Below are 18,482 nucleotides of genomic sequence, written 5' to 3' on the forward strand. Positions count from 1 at the left end.
AACAGATGCTGGCGAGGATGTGGGGAAAAAGGGACACTAACCCATTGTTGGTGGGAATGCAAACTGCTCAAGCCACTATGGAAGTCAGTCTGGAGATTCCTCAGAAACCTGAATATAACCCCACCATATAACACAGCCATCCCACTCCTTGGAATTTACCCAAAGGAAATGAAATTGGCAAATAAAAAATCTGTCTGCACCTCAATGTTTATTGCAGCTCAATTCACAATAACTAAGAACAGGAATCAACCAAAATGCCCATCAACAGTAGACTGGATAAAGAAATTATGGGATATGTACTCTATAGAATACTATACAGCAGTAAAAAATGAAATCTGGTCATTTGCAACAAAATGGAGGAATCTGGAACACATCATGCTGAGTGAAATAAGCCAGTCCCAGAAGGACAAATATTATATGTTCTCCCTGATCGGTGACAAGTAACCGAGCACCAAAAAGGAAACCTGTTGTAGTGAAATGAATACTATGAGAAACAATGACTTGATAGGCCCTTGTCCTGACTGTCGAGGAACAACTTAATACTTTATCCCTTTTAATTTTTGATTGTTCTACTTTATATTTTTGGTTGAACTATTTAATAACACACAATTATTCTTAGGTGTTTACATTTAACTGAAAAGTGATCCCTGTTAAATATAAGAGTGGAAATAAGAGAAGAAGGAGATGTACAGTTCGGCACATGCTCCATCAGACCTGCCCCAAACAGTAGAGTTGAAACATGCCTGGGGATTCCATTTCAATCCCATCAAGGTCGCATGTACCAATGCCATCTCACTATTCCAAGTGATCAGTTTCAGTTCATAATTGATCATAATGATAGGACTAAGAGTCAAAGGGATCACATAAACAAGACTAGTGTCTGCTAATACTAACTGACAGAATTAAAAATAAGAGAACATCCAACATGGGAAGCAGGATACACAGCAGAGTCATAGAATGGCAGATGTCCTAAACAGCACTCTGACTGCAGAATCAGCCCTAAAGCATTTGGATATGGCTGAAGAGCCCATGAGAGTATTTTAGGCATGGAAAGCCAAGACACTCTGGCAAAAAAAAAAATAAAATAAAATAAAAGACCTAAATGAAAGATCTCTGTGAGTGAGATCCCAGTGGAAAGAACGGGCCATCGAGGAAGGAGGTACCTTTCTCTGAAGGGAGGAGAGAACTTCCACTTTGACTATGGCCTTGTCTAAATAATATCAGAGTTGGTGAACTCAAAACACTCCCATAGCTTTGGCAACTCATGACAAGAGCCTAGGGAGATTACTGACACTACAAACAAGAGTGTCAATTTGTTAAGTCCGCAACAGGAGTCACTGTGCACTTACTCCCCATGTAGGATCTCTGTCCTTAATGTGTTGTCCAATGTGAATTAAAGGTAAAACTAGCACTCAAATGGTACTTTATGCTTTGTGTTTTTGTGTGGGTGCAAACTGTTGAAATCTTTACTAAATATGCTAAACTGATCTTCGGTATATAAAGAGAATTGAAAATGAATCTTGATGTGAATGGAATGGGAGAGGGAGTGGGAGATGGGATGGTTGCAGGTGGGAGGGAGGTTATGCGGGGAAAAAGCCACTGTAATCCAAAAGCTGTACTTTGAATATTTATGTTTATTAAAGTTTACAAAATTCATATGTCTTCTGTAATGAATACCTATTATGCACAATAGATGTAGATTATGATATGTGTCATTTATAATAACCATTTATCACACTGTTATTGGAACTACAATGTTTAATTAAAAAAACATGTGGGTCAAAAATTCTGTAAGACATCACAACACCATACATATTGCTATAACACTTTTTCGTGCTTCAGTTAGGAGGCTCTATGATGGAGTTTGACTAAACTGGTTTAAAATTTTCTCAGTTTTACCATCACTGGATATGCTTGGGAAAGTTATATGACCTCTCAGTCCTTAATTTTCTCATCTCTGAATCGGGATTTGCACTTCTTCACAGTGCTACTGTGAAGGTTACTCTGAGGACTAGACAATGCAGTGCTTACTCTGTAGAAATAGGTCAATAAATGCTAAGTTTACATTTACTTATTTTAGTATACCTAATATATGCTCTAAGTAGTTCTCATGTTTCCTTCCTGCTGGAGTTCCCTTTCTTCCTGCCTTCTTCCCTTCCTCATTTTCTTTATTCTTTACCCTCCCATGTTGCTCTACATCCCCCAAACTGTAAATCATCTCCCTGTCAAGTGAAATGCAGGGAAACATTCTTCCAGAAAGTGCCAACCACTTATCTTCAATAAATCATTTCATATCATAGCAGCAAAGTACATTTAAGGTGATATCCAAGGTGATGAAAATAAATTAGTATTGATTGAAAAATCGTCCCATCTGTGAAGCGACCATTAAAGACCAAGACAAATATAACCTCTATATTAACATGATATAAATTCTTGGCCCCAAGGAAACATTATGTTCGCCTTGACTTGCCCTTGTTTATTTTCATTATGTCAAGAGGAATTTTGGGGGGTGGGATGCATGTATTATTAACATCACTGTCACAAAAGCTTTATCTTCCAAAAATCGCAAAAGAGTGATCAGCAAAAACTGCACTTTTGTTCTTCACACCAGCCAGACTTATTACTTAGTAACACAATTGTCCACAATTAATAGTCTCAAATTACCAGAAATAATTTCCATGTCCAATGTGCTGCTCATAAGCAAGAAATTACATTCCTTGTTGTAATGCTTACTTGACATTTAGATAGTCATGACAAATATTTTGGTGAATTCTTCATGTACTCAGATGAACCTATGTTCAACAGCATAGGAGGCTTGCATTTAGTACAACTATGAAAGTGCCTAATATTATTATAAAATTGAAACTTTATTACCTTAAATATGAACTCTGATGTTTATTTCAAAACTAAGTTTCATGAGCAAGGTTATAATTTAGGATGTTGTACTGGTCACTGATGAGTGTTCAAATGAACAAGGACAAAGAACTTTAGCAGCATTACCAACTTTTGGATCAAATTACTTTCTGTTAACTCACTACTGTTTCAGGTCTCAGTTTTTTCATCTCAATGAGAAGACTGACTGATTGGGACTTTACCTGCAGAGGATTATTTTATAAACCGGTATTAATGACTTATACTTTAAAAATCAGTGATATGTGAGATCATTTAATATCAACAATCTTAAATTTTGAATGATTTTAAAAAGATTTAGATCTTGGGGTGAGCACTGTGGTGTAGCAGGCAAAGCTGCTACCTGAGACACCTATGTGGGCACCTGTTCATGTCCCAGCAGCTCTGCTTCCCACCCAGTGCCCTGTTAATGGCCTGGGAAAGCAAAGGCAGCTGAGAATGACTCAAGTGCTTGGGCTCCTGTACCCACGTCAAAGACCTGGATGAAGCCTCTGCCTGGATGAAGCCTCTGGCTCCTTGTTTGGCCCCACCCAGTCCTGGCACTGTGGTCATTTGAGGAGGAAAGCAGCAGATCGAAGACCTCTCTCTCTGCTTCTCTTGGTATCCCTGCCTTTCAAGTAAATAAACATTCCATTTAAAAAAAAAGTTGAAAATTTGGGTCTTTTTACTTCATTAACTGCATGCTATGTACTAAATGGAGGAATAGCATGGAACATATCTTGCAATCTTATACAAAGTAAAACTTATTTTATTTTACAGCAAGCATTGTAGGTAGAGGAAAAGATGACAACAAACACATACATATATATGCTTAAGTATATATGCATATGTAATTTAATGCATTTCCTAGTGGAATCCAACTACTGCTATATTCAAATAAATGAAGGAAAGGAAAACAGACAAATGCATTTTTTAATTTGAGATACTGTTTTGAAGTTTAAAAAGAAGTTTTTTTTTTTTTTTTCACAAGAAACTAGATATTAGTATGGGCCAAATTGAAAGGGGAAAATATGATCATCAAGTACACACACTTTATATAATCAGTCCTTGCAAGATATCACAATTCTGTCAAATGGAATGGGATTGTCTCAACAGGCTATAAAAATATATTGAGGGGGTCAGCATTGTGTCACAGCGGGTAAAGCCACCTCCGGCAACATGGATGCTTGTTTATAACCCAGCTGCTCCACTACTGATACAGTTCCCTGCAAATGGCCTGGGAAAAGCAGAGGATAGTCCAGTGTTGGGGCCCCTGGCCCCATATGGGAGACTTGTCTGAGGTACTTGCTTTGGCCTGGCCTAGCCCTGGCCATTGCAGCCATCTGGGGAGTGAACTAGCAGATGAAAGATCTCTCTCTCTCTCTCTCTCTCTCTCGGCCTCTCCCTCTTTCTCTCTGTAATTCATTCAAATAAATAAATAAATAAATAAATAATGAGTTTAAAAAAAGAAAAAAAATTCTCAATTAAACCACTTATGAGTAGTTCTGTAAACGGACCTGGGGTTCTCCATATGGTATCTAAGATAAAATTATTAATTGGATCACCCTAATAGACATTCTTCCTGATGTAATAAGAATTCATATTTGGAGAAATTGAAGATCAGTAAATGTGAACAGATAGGAATTAATGAAAACTGGTATTGAGCTAACCTTTAAAGACATATAAAACTTAGAGACTTAAGATAGAGAGGATACCATTTTAAACAAGATGAACAATGGGAACAATCCTCAAAAAATCAAGTATTTGTGGGATATGAGTCAGCTAATCTGAGTAGGGAGGCACCATCACAGAATCAGAAGTTTAAGAATGCATGGACAGGGCTGGCATCGTAGTGTGGCAGAGACAGCTTTTGCCTATGATGCCAACATCCCATATGATGCTGGATCACCTGCGATGCTGCCATCCCATACACTGCCCAGCAGTTTCCCAGTTGCTCCATTTCCTATCCATATCCTTGCTAAAGGCCTGAGAAAGGCAGAGGAGCACAGCCCAAGTGTTTACGTCCCAGCTACCCATGTAGGAGAGTTGGATAAAGCTCTGGGCTCATCCTTGGCCACTGTGGCCATCTAGGGAGTAAACCAGTGGATGGAAGGGCTCGCTCTTTTTCTCCCTCTCTCTCTGACACATACACACACACACACACAAAAAAAAAAAAAAAAAAAAGAGAGAGAGAGAGAGAAAGAGAGAGAGAAGAGAAAATAAAAGGAGAAAAGAAAACACAAAGAAAAAAAAAGAAGTTAATTGACAAATATTCAGGTGAAGAAAAAGCTTCAATGTCTCCCAAAGGAGACAGCCTTTCTCCTGCCTGATGATAATGAGAAATCACAAAGCTTTTGAACAGAGAAGTGACATGATTCAACAGGTCCTTCACAAAGTTTTGGATTTTTGTTGTTTTTGTTTCAGCAAGGAACTAAAAGGATTTGAGAAGTGAATAAAAGTAGTAAGTCACATTAGATGCTTTGAAATTCAAATTGAACATTACACATTTTTGTGGGAAAAAATAAAGAACTATAGACAGGCACAGGGTCACTTAAATGTGGTGCAAAACCACCACATTATGTACATTTGGATCTATTGCCTAAGTGAATCCATTTATCCAGTGATTTATATCCAATGATGTAGACACTTAAGCAAAACAACCATCTAATATCTAATTCAAAGGGTACAATTCAAATGCTACAGTGAGACAAACTATATACATTTAAACTAAGTACAGGGAAATTAGTTAACTAATATCACAGCAGACACTTTTAATGTGGCTCAAAGAGACTAAGAAATTTCTGACCAGTAACTTGCTATGTTGAATTTAAAATCTGCATGTGTAGGAGTTTTGTTTTTAAGTGAAAATCAAGGAAGTCTCAGATTATGTAAAATATGATTTCCCCAAATTTTTATGAACACAATGTTGAGATAAATTAAATATGGTTTGAACTATTTCAAAAATAAAAACCATGTTACAAACCTAGTGCACCTTTACTATCCAAATTACACTGATTTCCTCCTATATTATAATGAATTTTTAGAGAATTAAAAATCTTAGAAGTAAAGATGATTTGCTGCTTATAGTACACACATGAGGTAACATTAAAGACATACAAAGATATCTTCTTGCTTAATGGATTAAAAAATATGGTAACTACCGTTTTAATAAGAACATAAATCAGATTCTTGGCACCCTGATTTTAGCTCAAAGGAAGCAAAGCAAAATTTAAGAAACAAAAAGAAAAATTTCTAATCTAAGCAATGACATTTTTAAAATATTTAAACTTTCTTTGAATTTTCTTATAAGAATTAAGATATGATTTATACTTACTTTTTTGGGTGTCAAGAATCTTATTTTAAAAATTGAGTAAATAGCTATAAAATCACATCATCTCAAATAGATATTTTCTCCCAAAATTTAGTAGGACCACGTTAGAAATACAAATCATTTGTCTAGTGTCTTAGAACAAGAATAAATAACACCTGCTCAGCTTCAGTACATACATACACACACACACACACACACACATATGGATTTAGGCAGTATTTTCTAAATTTACTGTTTAAATAACTTTTTGATCAAAATAAAGATCTATGTGGTCATTATTGTAAGTAATTTGAGTCTTTCCCATAGCGAAGTAAATTCCTGAAATCACATCAGAAGTCAACCAGAATCTGTTTCTTTGAGAAGTATAAAATACTAAAAAATTTCCCTGCTACTTCTAAATAGCTACACCCATTAATCTAAAAGTTACTGATGTAATTATCATGTTCAGTTAATTACATATAACAAGCAGCACAGCAAGAGAATAGATAGTAACTGACCTCATTCACTGTAGCATAGTAGCTTTCGTGCTTGAACGTGGGGGAATTGTCATTTCTGTCTCTCACCACAATCCGCACTTCATGGTAGATGACAGTGCCCACCTTTTTGTTGATGCACTGGACTTGCACTACAATGGAGTGTATATTCATTGGTGGCTGCAAGGCAGAAATTGTATCTTAAAAAACTGAAATTGAAGCTTCTTGTCACTGTCACTGCCCTTATTTAGTACAATTTTCTATACTTGTTCATGTTTATAATTGTAATAATCTAGAAAATATGAGTATTCTGCAAGAAGTGACAAGCAAAAGAAGAAGTCATAATTATTGCACTCTTCAATTCTGTATATCAAATTTAAGATTTCAGGTATTGGTACATGCCACTTAGATAATTACTGACGAGTGAGTCACAAAACCAATACTGAAATTTAATAGGATGAAATAAAGTCAGTCTCTCTCAAGGTTAAAAACAGTGATATGAATGTCTACTTTTTTTTTTAAAGTATTAGTCATTAAATCCTTGGGGTAAATAAGCTGTACAACTTCTTGTTTATGTAGTTTTCATTAAGCTACCATAAGATTATTGAAATAAAAATATAGATGATCAAAAGAAGAAAATCTGCTTATTCCAAACTTTCTCATTCTACATATAGAAATACTTATTTGTTAATCTTTTCCTGTATCGAAATATATGTTTGTCACATACTCAGCTATTATCATCTGCTTAAAAGAGATTTTCTTTAGCATTTTGGAATATAACACCTATGAAGTCAGGTTATACAACTTAGTAGTTTTCTGGGCGCCAGGGCTGTGGCATAGTAGACTCAGCCTCCACCTGTGGCACTGGCATCCGAGTTTGGGCGCTGGTTCAGTTCCCAGATGCTTCTCTTCCAATCCTGCTCTCTGCTTATGGCCTGGAAAATCAGTGGAACATGATCCAAGTGCTTGAACCCCTGTACCCACATGGGAGACCCAGAAGAAACTCTTGGCTCCTGGCTATGGATTGGCCCAGCTCTGGCCATTGCAGCCATTTGGGGAGTGAACCAGTGCATGGAAGACGTTTCTCTCTGTTCTGCTGTCTGTAACTCTAGCTCTCAAACAAAATATTTGTTAGTTCCTCATTAAAATTTACATAAATTATTTTCTAACTTTCATGAGATGTTTCAGTTATTGCTTTTATCACTGTAATATTTTAATACATGCTACATCTAAATATGGCTCCAATTTCCAAGCTACTTTTCCGATAAGTTCCTTGAAGGAGAAAAGTGTCATTAAGGGAGTATTTATTTACTCAAATCCTACAGTTAAGAGCTTCTAGAGATGGAATGCATACTTAGCATGTGTTTGATTTCAGAGCCAGAGTATTCAACCAAGGACCTCTCTGACATTTAAAATCTTTTGCGCTCATAAAATTTGTCAATTTTTCAGAATGACCTATCCTGACCATTCCATATTATGTGTCATGTCTTCAGTCTGTCCTTTCAACTTCCTCTTTCACTACTTCCTTGTATTTATTCTATTTCTAATTTACCATTAGGCATATTGTATGTCTTGTATGCTTTGTGTGTATTGCTTTACTAGACTGGATGATCCATCAACTTTGGGTTGCTGTTTTATTCAAGAGTGTATCATTCTACCTAATAACTGGCACTGCATGCAAGCTAGATGAGTGTATATGACCCTGAGTCCAACTTCCTGGCTTCCTGTCCCAGTCCTGTAACCTATTAATTGTATAACCTAAGAAAGGAGCAAAATCTCCCTGTAGTTATTTATATCTAAAAACAGGGATTAATAATTACACTGTGATATAATCATTGGCAATATTACATGTGGTTATCTATACTGAGCATACATTAAACACATAATAAACCCGAGTATTTTTATTAATAAAAATCTCAATTCTCAAAAGTGATAGACATAAAATATGAACTAATAATTTTGGATTATAAGATATTTGGATCAAAATCCATTTAAAATATTCATGATCACTAGAAGCCCATAAAATCCCATTAAGAATGCTATAAATACATGTGTAAATGAGAAGAAACTTGCTGAAACTCCAACTAACTGAGGCCATACATGCTTAGGTCTCAAGATATTTTTATGCTCTATAAAGAAAAACACCATTGAACAGATTTGTGCTAGTCTGAATAACTTTACCTAAAAGAATAAACTGAGGTCTCATTCACATGAGGAGAAAGATGTCTAGTGAAATGTCCCACCTCGTTGCTTTTTTTTTTTTTTTTTTTTGACAGGCAGAGTGGACAGTGAGAGAGACAGAGAGAAAGGTGAAAGGTCTTCCTTTGCCGTTGGTTCACCCTCCAATGGCCGCCGCGGCCGGCGCATCGCGCCTATCCGAAGGCAGGAGCCAGGTGCTTCTCCTGGTCTCCCATGGGGTGCAGGGCCCAAGCACTTGGGCCATCCTCCACTGCACACCCTGGCCACAGCAGAGAGCTGGCCTGGAAGAGGGCCAACCGGGACAGAATCGGCGCCCCGACCGGGACTAGAACCCGGTGTGCCGGCGCCGCAAGGCGGAGGATTAGCCTACTGAGCCGCGACGCCGCCCCTCATTGCCTTTTGATATCTATCCCATTAAATCTATATGCATAGAATCTATGACTATCACGAAGCTCAGAAAAATATGTACTTCATTTAAGGACAAAAGAATAGGTTCAAGGTCATCTTTCTAATTCAGAACAATGGGTTATAGAGCTGATTAAATATTCCAGTAATAAATGTAAATCCTAAGTCTTTCATAGGGAAAAACTCAACTATCATCAATGTCTAAACTACCCAACCGCTCCTAGGTAATAAATGCCTGAAACAATGCAATCTAATCATGAAATTTTAATGACTCAAAGTTGATTTTGCATGGCAGTGCTGCAAATGGGCTGCTTGGCCACTAATGTAAACTGTACATTCAATAACGTTATCAGATGTGGAAACTGGTGCATTTTAAGAAGCACCATCTTTCGAGTGAGAAGGCACTTTCATAATGTGTGGAATAATTTGAGAAAGGTTATTTGCTAAGCATCTAAATAATTGGTATGGAAAAACCTATTAGATTTTTCATTATAGTTCCAGAGACCAGAAATAAGAACAATGAATTAAACATATTACAAAGCATATGTTTTCAATATAAGCAGAGGTTTTCTTTTAAACCAAAGCAGCACACAATAGAATGAACTATCCCATAAAACAACATCCATCACTGAACCTCTGCAAGCTGAAGGATAAAAGACTATTCAAAAAAAGACTAGATCCAAAAAATTTTCTGGAAATAATATGAACTCAACACCCTCTATCTTTACAGTAAAGTGTTAGATTTAAAAGGTTTTTAAAAGAAAATCCTGAATATTTTAATTGTAAAGTAAAACAGAATAAATCTGTGCACCGTTAGCCCTTGGCAAATCTCTTGGAAGACAATCAGGTGAATCACATTCTTCTAACATTATTTATCTTGTAAATGTTTCAAAGGAGATCTATAAAACCATTCCATCTCAAGTTCTATTTCAACAGCTAGTGGTAGCTCTGGGACAGAAAGGTCATAGTCTTTTTGAATAGAAGATCAAACGGATTGTGCACTGAGACCTCACTTACTCCTGCTAAGTACACATAAATTAGAAATAACCAGGTCACCTGGAACTGTTGTCACTCTCCACTTTAGCTCTCTGTGCAACTGTTAGTAGCATGGATGGAATGTAGTGGGCAATAAATTCCAATCACACTGAAGGCAAGGATTCCCTGTGGCTAATATATTACACACAGTACAATTTTGCATTGGAATAATTTTATTCTGCTGTATACCAGGGTCATAAATACATCAAATTCTGCTCTACTAAGTCGTTAAGCGAGAGTTAAGGAACTCAACTACTTAGGAATGTGTTAAAGAAATTTTGGTTTTTCATTCATAACTAGTGGCAAAAATCAGTCATGATAATTTTATCTTTTCTAATCATCTTTACTCGCTTTATTTCATGACAAAGAAGGAAAAAGTTATATATCAATTGTTTTGGGGTAATTTCTTGAAACAACTATGATTCATATATAGCTAGACATGCAAACTATGCTTTCCATTTAAAAATGGATACTTAACAGTTTATATTTGCATATTTGTGTATCACTAGACATGTGTATATAGGTTTTCATCAAGAATGACACACATCAAGTTACTGGAGGTTCTCACTAAAAAGCAGTATTTGAAGTGTTAACAAAAGAAAATTTTCTAACAATTATCTAAGTATTTTGTAATTTAAAATATAAAGAAATGCATGTTTAGCCTCGCGGTTGCACTGGGTCCTCAGTCCTTTCCTGCTTATGCAGATCTCAGGTGGCAGCAGTGATAGCTCGAGTAATTGGGTTCTTGCCACACACACAGATGACCTATAGGCTGAACTCCCAGCTTGGGGTTCTGACACCTGCCCAAGGCCATTTTGGATATTTGGGAATTGAACCAGCAGATGGTAGATTTCTCTTTCTCTCTCCCCTTCTATCTCTCCCTCTCTCCCCCACCCTCCCTCCTTCTCCTTCTGTTAGGATTTAACAAGCAAAGTTCAGTTTTATATTAATGTGACAATACAGAGTAAAACACACAGATCTGATATTAAGAAAATTGATTTTTTTCTAGAAATAATATTTGGAGGGCTTAATATGTTAAGCAGAAAATTAATTTTTAGTATACCTATAAGAATTGATTTGAGTGTAGGCAAAGTACTTTTGATCCTCAAGGAATGAATGGTTTTTGGCATGAGTTTCCCTGCTAGGTACATACTACCTTTACAATATAAAAACCTTTTACTACTCACATATAAACTACATTAAAATGAAAGGAGACCCTGTATGTTTTAGAAATAATTTTAAAGCAATAAAATTATGTCTAGCAGTGGTTTGGCATTTCCATCAAGTTTAACTGTCATAATGACTACTATCATTACTGAAGACATGCAGATACTAAATGTAGCAAGTGAATGGAGAGTTGCCTTACTAGAGTAGTCACAGCCCCACATGGATGTGAAAGTCAGGTTTGAAAGAAGACACATTAACTCCTTTGGTGTGGTCATGAGCATAATTCCTGCCCATTCAGAAACTTTTAAAAAATTATCTAACATTTTGAGGTAAGTATTATAGGAAATCAAAGATTATTTTCCTATTATTAAAGTCTCAACATTACCATAATAGTTATTTCTTAAATATTTATTAATTTATTTGAACGTCAGAGTTACACAGAGAGAGATCTTCCAACTGCTGGTTCACTCCCCAAATGGCCGCAAAAGCCAGAGTTGCGCCAATCCAAAGCCAGGAGCTTCTTCCAGGTCTCCTACGTGGGTGCAGGAGCCCAAGAACTAGGGCCATCTTCCACTGCTTTCCAAGGCCATTGCAAAGAGCAGGATCGGAAGTGGTGCAGCCACGTCTTGAACCGGTGCCCATGTGGGATGCTGGCACTTCAGGCCAGGGCATTAACCCACTGCTCCACAGCACCAGCTCCATAATGATAATTGTTATCTCATGCCCAATAACGGTTAGAGAATATTGACCACTTTAAATAATAACTTGGCATTTCAGAGTCTTATATGATATTACTTCATTACTGAGACTTATTTTCCCATCAGACATCATATTTTGGTTTTATTATTCAAGACTTTTAACTGCCGATAATTTACATAAATACACTGAACAGAAATAAATATAGGAAATAATGAAATGATTAACACCAGGGCAGGACGTTTGGAGCAAAATTATCTCATGGTTCATTACTCATAATAATATAAAGTTTGTAAATTAAATACAAGTATTTCAATATTGGATGACTTTGCTTTATATTTGTCCTCAGAAATTTTTATGATGATCATTACTTTATGAGGTTATTTAACTTTTTAAAATTTTGCTTCTTTAAGATTTTATTTATTTGAGAGGTAGAGTTACAAATAGAGAGAGGGAGAGACAGAGAAAGGGCTTCCATCCCCTGGTTCACTCCCCAAATGGCTTCAATGGCCAGAGCAGGGCTGATCCAAATCCAGGAGCTTCTTCCTGGCCTCCCAAGTGGGTGCAGGGGCCAAAGGACTTGGGCCATCTTCTTCTGCTCTCCCAGGCCACAGCAGAGAGCTGGATTGGAAGTGGAGCAGCCAGAACCAGAATCAGTGCCATTGATGCAGGAGTAGGCTTAGCCCATTGCTCTACATTTAATGTTAATATTGACACTTGGTTTATATTAAATTTGCTTTTAGTTCTATGCAACCATACTTGTTCAAATGTTTCCACCAAGACAGAGTTTGTAGTCTCAATTTAAAAAATATATAACTTGATTTCGAAGAAGATACACTTCCTCTTTACTAATGCTGCAAAGAGGTAGAATTGGGTATGGATCTACCACCTGACCCTATCTGTCCTTCCTTGCCTATATTTAAGTCAGTATGTACACTTAGTTTTCTGCAGCTCACTAATGTGCAAAAAATAAACACACACAGGATTCTACTGCAGCCTGTGGTAGCTTACAGGGAGCAGACAGGGAATGAACAATAGAAAGGTGAGTCAAGGGCAAAACAAAGGAACAGAGACATGATAAAAATACAAACCAAGTCCAATTTGCATGGAGATACCAAGAATATGCATAGAGAAAGCTGTGTGCTGAAGACTCCATGTGGTACAAGAGCAAGCAGTTTCCCTCTGTCCTTGCAAAATTACAACTTCCCTAAAACCAAATGAGTTTTTCTTTCTATGGTAATATTCTTAATACTCCCTACCCATTGAGTTGAGTTCATTTGAAGACAGTTTTGTGCTTTCCTTGTAAGCCAAAGAACTGTGACTAAAATCAGAATATTCCTAAAAGAGCATCATTGTATTCCAAGAACTCAGTGGAAAATTTCTCACTAAAAATTTGTAAAGCAATTTTCCACTAGGAGTAAAATGAATCATAAGCCAATAATAAGAATATGGAGCATTGGCAGTTTTTAACATGGTTATAACTTGATTACAGGTTGTATATTGCTACTTGTAGCATATTATGATTTATTATTTGTATAAAGGGAGCAACTCACAAAATTTAACACCAAGCTAAAAAATAGATTTCATGAAGTGTCTTGTATTTCAAAAGAAACATATTGAAATTTTAATAGTATCATAGTTATTCATTAATAATGCATATTATAACTTGAGAAACACTTAAATTAATAAAATTTAAGGTGCTACAAATACTTGTATGTATATATTTATATCCCAATGTTAATGCAATTACATTAATACTGGACACTATTATTTACAAATATAATCTGTATGTGTGAAATAGGTACTCATCTTTTTCTCAAATGAATTACCTGTTTGGTTTGTATGGAAAATTGTTAACTAAGAGCATGGAGAGGAATACCCAAGAAAAAAAAAATGACTTCAATCTACATAAACAATGATAAAAATAAAAATAAACAGTTCCAAGTAGATTAAAGTCATTTCAAATGTTTAAATTATGATTTTTTTCAAATGCTACAAATACTTAATAATATTGGTATGGTGGTATGGAGTTATATACATAGTATTTAGGGAATATTTAATAAGATACATATAATTCACTGTCTTAATAAAATAAATGTATCGTCAAAAAATCTGGACATTTATACAAAGTTTCATATACAAGTCTTGACTGCAGCTTTTTTTGTAGTTATTGAAAACTCTAAGTAAAATTTATGTCCAAAATAAGAAGTTTGAAAAATATCCCAGATTATATAGTGATTTACATGGAAATATAAAAATGACGTATTAAAGGTAGCATGTAAGGGGCCGATGCCATGGCACAGCAGGCTTAGCTTCCACCTGAGTGCTGGCATCCCATGGGTGCCAATTCGAGTATCAGCAACTCCACTTGTGATCCAGCTGCCTGTTTATGTTCTGGGAAACCAGTGGAAGATGGACCAAGTGTGTGGGTCCCTGCAGCAGCATGGGAGACCTGAAGAAGCTCCTGGCTTCTGGCTTCAGATGGGCTTAGCTCCAGCCACTGCAGGCAGCTGGGGAGTGAACCAGTGAGTGGAAGACTCCCTCTTGTGTGTGTGTGTGTGTGTGTATGTATGTGTGACTGTATCTCCCAAGTAAATACATAAAAAAATTAAAAAAGGAAAAGGTAACATGTGGGTTGGAAGCATAATAGCATAACATATTTACTTAATTAAAATTAGATCACAATAGAAGTATATAACTAATTCATATATATACTTGAAAGAACCATAAATCTTATTTTCTCTGGGTATTCAAGTTTTTTAGTGCTTTTTTTAAGTTTTTGACATGGTTATCATAAGCTTATGTTATTTTACAATTAATTGCATTTTAATTTCCAGTTGAGATTAGATGTGGACGAGAAGTTCTTTATAGCAGCACTTCAGGCAAAACAGGTGGGGACCACATTATGAATTTTGAGGATAAAATCCATTACATTTTAATGAATGAAGCCCTAAAAACACTGACAACAGAGTGATTCACAAGAATTCAAAAAAATTGAGACAATAAAGGAGATAGCTATCTGCACTCAAAGAGGACACGGATTGAAATGTATCAAAATGCCTAGCTTTAGATGTGAAACAGAGTAAGGTATTATCCACTATATAAAGAATTGTAAAGTGGATCAGAGACCCTGAGCAATGATGTGGAATCATTCAGATTCAATAAGCTAAATATCTGACATTTGAATTTGATAAACCCTGAACTTAGGGGCAGGCATGTTTAAAGATTCAGATACAATTTCAGAGTTTCCTTAGAGTCCTATACAATTACAGGTTTTAATTCCTCCCCTTTGCCTCTCTTTTTTATAACCTAGACTTAGATACAGGTGCCAGTGTTGTGACATAGATAAAGCTTCCACTTGCAGCACCTGCATCCCATATGGGTGCCTGTTTGGGTCCCCACTGCTCCACTTCCGATCCAGCTCCCTGCTAATGCACCTGGAAAAGCAGGGGAAGATGGCCCAAGTCCTTTTGCCCCTGCAGCCATGTTGGAGACAACCCTGGCCATTGCAGCAACTTTGGAAGTGAATCAAAGACTTGAAGATTCTCTGTCTCTCTCTCTCGCTCTCTCTGTCTCACCCTAAGTGTGCCTTTCAAGTAAAAAATAAATCTTCAAAAAAAAAAAAAAAAAAACTTGTATACAAAAAAGCAAAAATGAAGCTACTTTAGAGAACTATTTAAATCTTGTAGTGCTTTTTGAACTTTAAACAAAGGAGCTATTAAACAACATTGCTAATTTAACTCTTCTTAATAGCAAAATATTTATGCTGCCTGAGAATAACCAGATGGGCACAGGCCAGGAAACTTTTCCTTGTCTCTTTTCACAGCTCCATGAGCACATGGGCCATAGACTCACTCCTCCATCAGTCAACGGTACTTATGGGAGCAGCTACCAATCAGTACACCCACGTAACTCTGTTGTCCTATCAATAGTTTAATTGCACCTTCATACTTAGGCACTTTTGGAGAGAAATTAACTCTGGCCATGTTTGCCCTACTTTGCCATGGTTACCACCTCTTTATTCCACTCTTAACGGAGACTGATAATGATTTCTCTCAGATACTGATGTTCCTTATTCTCTGATTCCTCTCTCAAAAGCATTCAAAAAAATCTGTGACTGTTAATGGAACCTGGATAAGGCCAAATTATATAAGAAAAAACCTGAACATCATATTAACAAACACATAAATGTTTAAACTACAGTGAAGTTGTTATACAGTGGTAAAGACAGAAAAAATCACTAACATCTCTATCCAGAACTCTGCCGGTGCTGTTGAGGAAAAGCATCTGTTTAACAGGATCCAACAACACCCAGTAATCCACGTTGTCCTTTAAAGAGAGTTCTATGGTGGGGTCTGGTCCTCCAGCAGTCCCTTTGATCAGCATGTTGTCCACCAGAATTGTACCTGCAAACCAAATAAAGTTTTCGAAAATATAATCTATGCATATTCACTCTTCAGCAAACATTAACAAATGCTATTAAATCTCATACTAATATGCTATTAAATCCCATCGTACCTACAAACACATTTTAAGCAGAAAAATCAGATATTCAGCATAACAAAGGAAGTGCTCTGTGCCAAAGAAGGCAAAAAAAAAAGATCTTCATTAGAAATGATTTTGGGATGTTGAGGTAGGAGGCAGAGATTTAAATCTCGGTGAGCTTCACCATTTATTTCTTGTTTCTCTTGGACAACATGAAGCTGTTCCTCTCCCCCATCAATCACTTCTCACAGGAGTTATGAGTGAGTTTTACAGTGAACAAAAGGAAATGCCTGTAATAACAGAGTCTGATACTTCGATTCACTCAGTAAGACTTCTGATAGGAAAAGAGATATCTTGGCAAAAAGAGAAAGGAAGATAAAGGGATAGATAAAATAGTAAAGGAGTCTCCCATGGTGAGAACTGCTTTTCTTTTATTCTAGAGCAAATCCATAAAACATAAATCTTAATGCGAAAGACAAAACTAGTGTGCAGACACAATCGAAGCTATTCTTTAAGACATCATCTGGTGTGTTCGGCTAGAAAAACAAACTATTCCCAAGTAACATGTTCGTTCCTGTATTCTATTTTTTCAGCAGGCTGAATCATAGGTGGTTCTTGAATAATAGTTGAAAAGAGAGCATGTCTTTAACCTTCTCCACTCTGTTAAAAAATCTCAGGTATTTTACAAGTTGAACAAAAACAGCACTGATACAACTCAAATGGCATTTTCTTCTAATACAACAGCAATTTGATTGCCAAACAATAATGCACTACAGCTTAGAGCAATCATTATCTGCTAATCCGTTTTATTAAACGTAAGGCATATAGCAGACATGTGGCTGTGCAAAACAAAAATGTATCCTCCCAGAGACATGGGAATTAATGGAAAATATCTAGAGAAATCATTGCCTTAGGAAAACGCATAGGATATATAGATAATCTATAAATATGAGTCTGGCTTGAAGATTATGATGTACAATGTACCAGCTGCCCTTTCTTAAGATACATAATAGGCATAATTTTTTGTTTTAAAGATTTATTTATTTATTTTGATAGCATTAAATAGAGAGGGAGAAAAAGAGAGAGATCTTCCATTTGCTGGTTGACTGCCCAGGTGGCCACAATGGCCAGCACTGGGACAGGCCAAAGCTAGGAGCCAGGCACTTCATCTGGGTCTCTCATGTGAGTGGCAAGGACCCAAGTACTTGCACCATCTTCTGCTTCTTTTCCCAGATCATTAGCAGGGAGCCGGATCAGAAGTGGAGCAGCCAGGACACGAGCTGATATCCATATGGATGCTGGCATTGCAGGCAGTGGCTTTACCTACTATGCAACAACACTAGCTCCCTAAATATTTTACCAATACATAATTACAAAAAAAATTTAAGAAGCTAGGAAAAACTTCTCAGAAGATTTTTCTCAGCTATTTAACAAAAACAATAATTGTCTATAATATTTTCTTATAATAATATTACAAATGTATTTTATTTGGAAGGAAACATGCTTCCTTTCTAACAATGAACCTAAGCAATGTTTAAACAAATTCTCTCACATACACATGCTTTTCTAAAGGAAAGCGATTTTCTTCTATTTTTCACATACTACCAAGTGAAAATGTAGACAGTGAGTGAAATTGATCTTTATATTTGATTGAAATGACAACAATCCACAAATTATCCACCTCAGATCAGATGTTGATGGCATTTTCTCTACCAAAATATGTTCAAGGCTCTAGTACAAACTCATTTGCAAATACTTCTCACAGCATAAGTACAGATAAGTACTTCAATATGCAATTAATT

At 36.3% G+C, this 18,482-nt stretch overlaps 1 protein-coding gene across 1 annotated transcript in view; it reads right to left on the minus strand.

Moving 5' to 3' along the window:
• Window positions 1-18,482, minus strand: part of LOC100356485 (protocadherin-15) — a 1,660,811-nt gene that overhangs the window by 503,725 nt on the left and 1,138,604 nt on the right. The window contains 2 exon segments of the mRNA XM_070057681.1: window positions 6,718-6,873; window positions 16,441-16,601. Coding sequence (XP_069913782.1) covers window positions 6,718-6,873; window positions 16,441-16,601 — 317 coding nt within the window.

This window comes from Oryctolagus cuniculus, chromosome 15, assembly GCF_964237555.1.
Source record: "Oryctolagus cuniculus chromosome 15, mOryCun1.1, whole genome shotgun sequence".
Lineage (NCBI taxonomy): Eukaryota > Metazoa > Chordata > Mammalia > Lagomorpha > Leporidae > Oryctolagus > Oryctolagus cuniculus.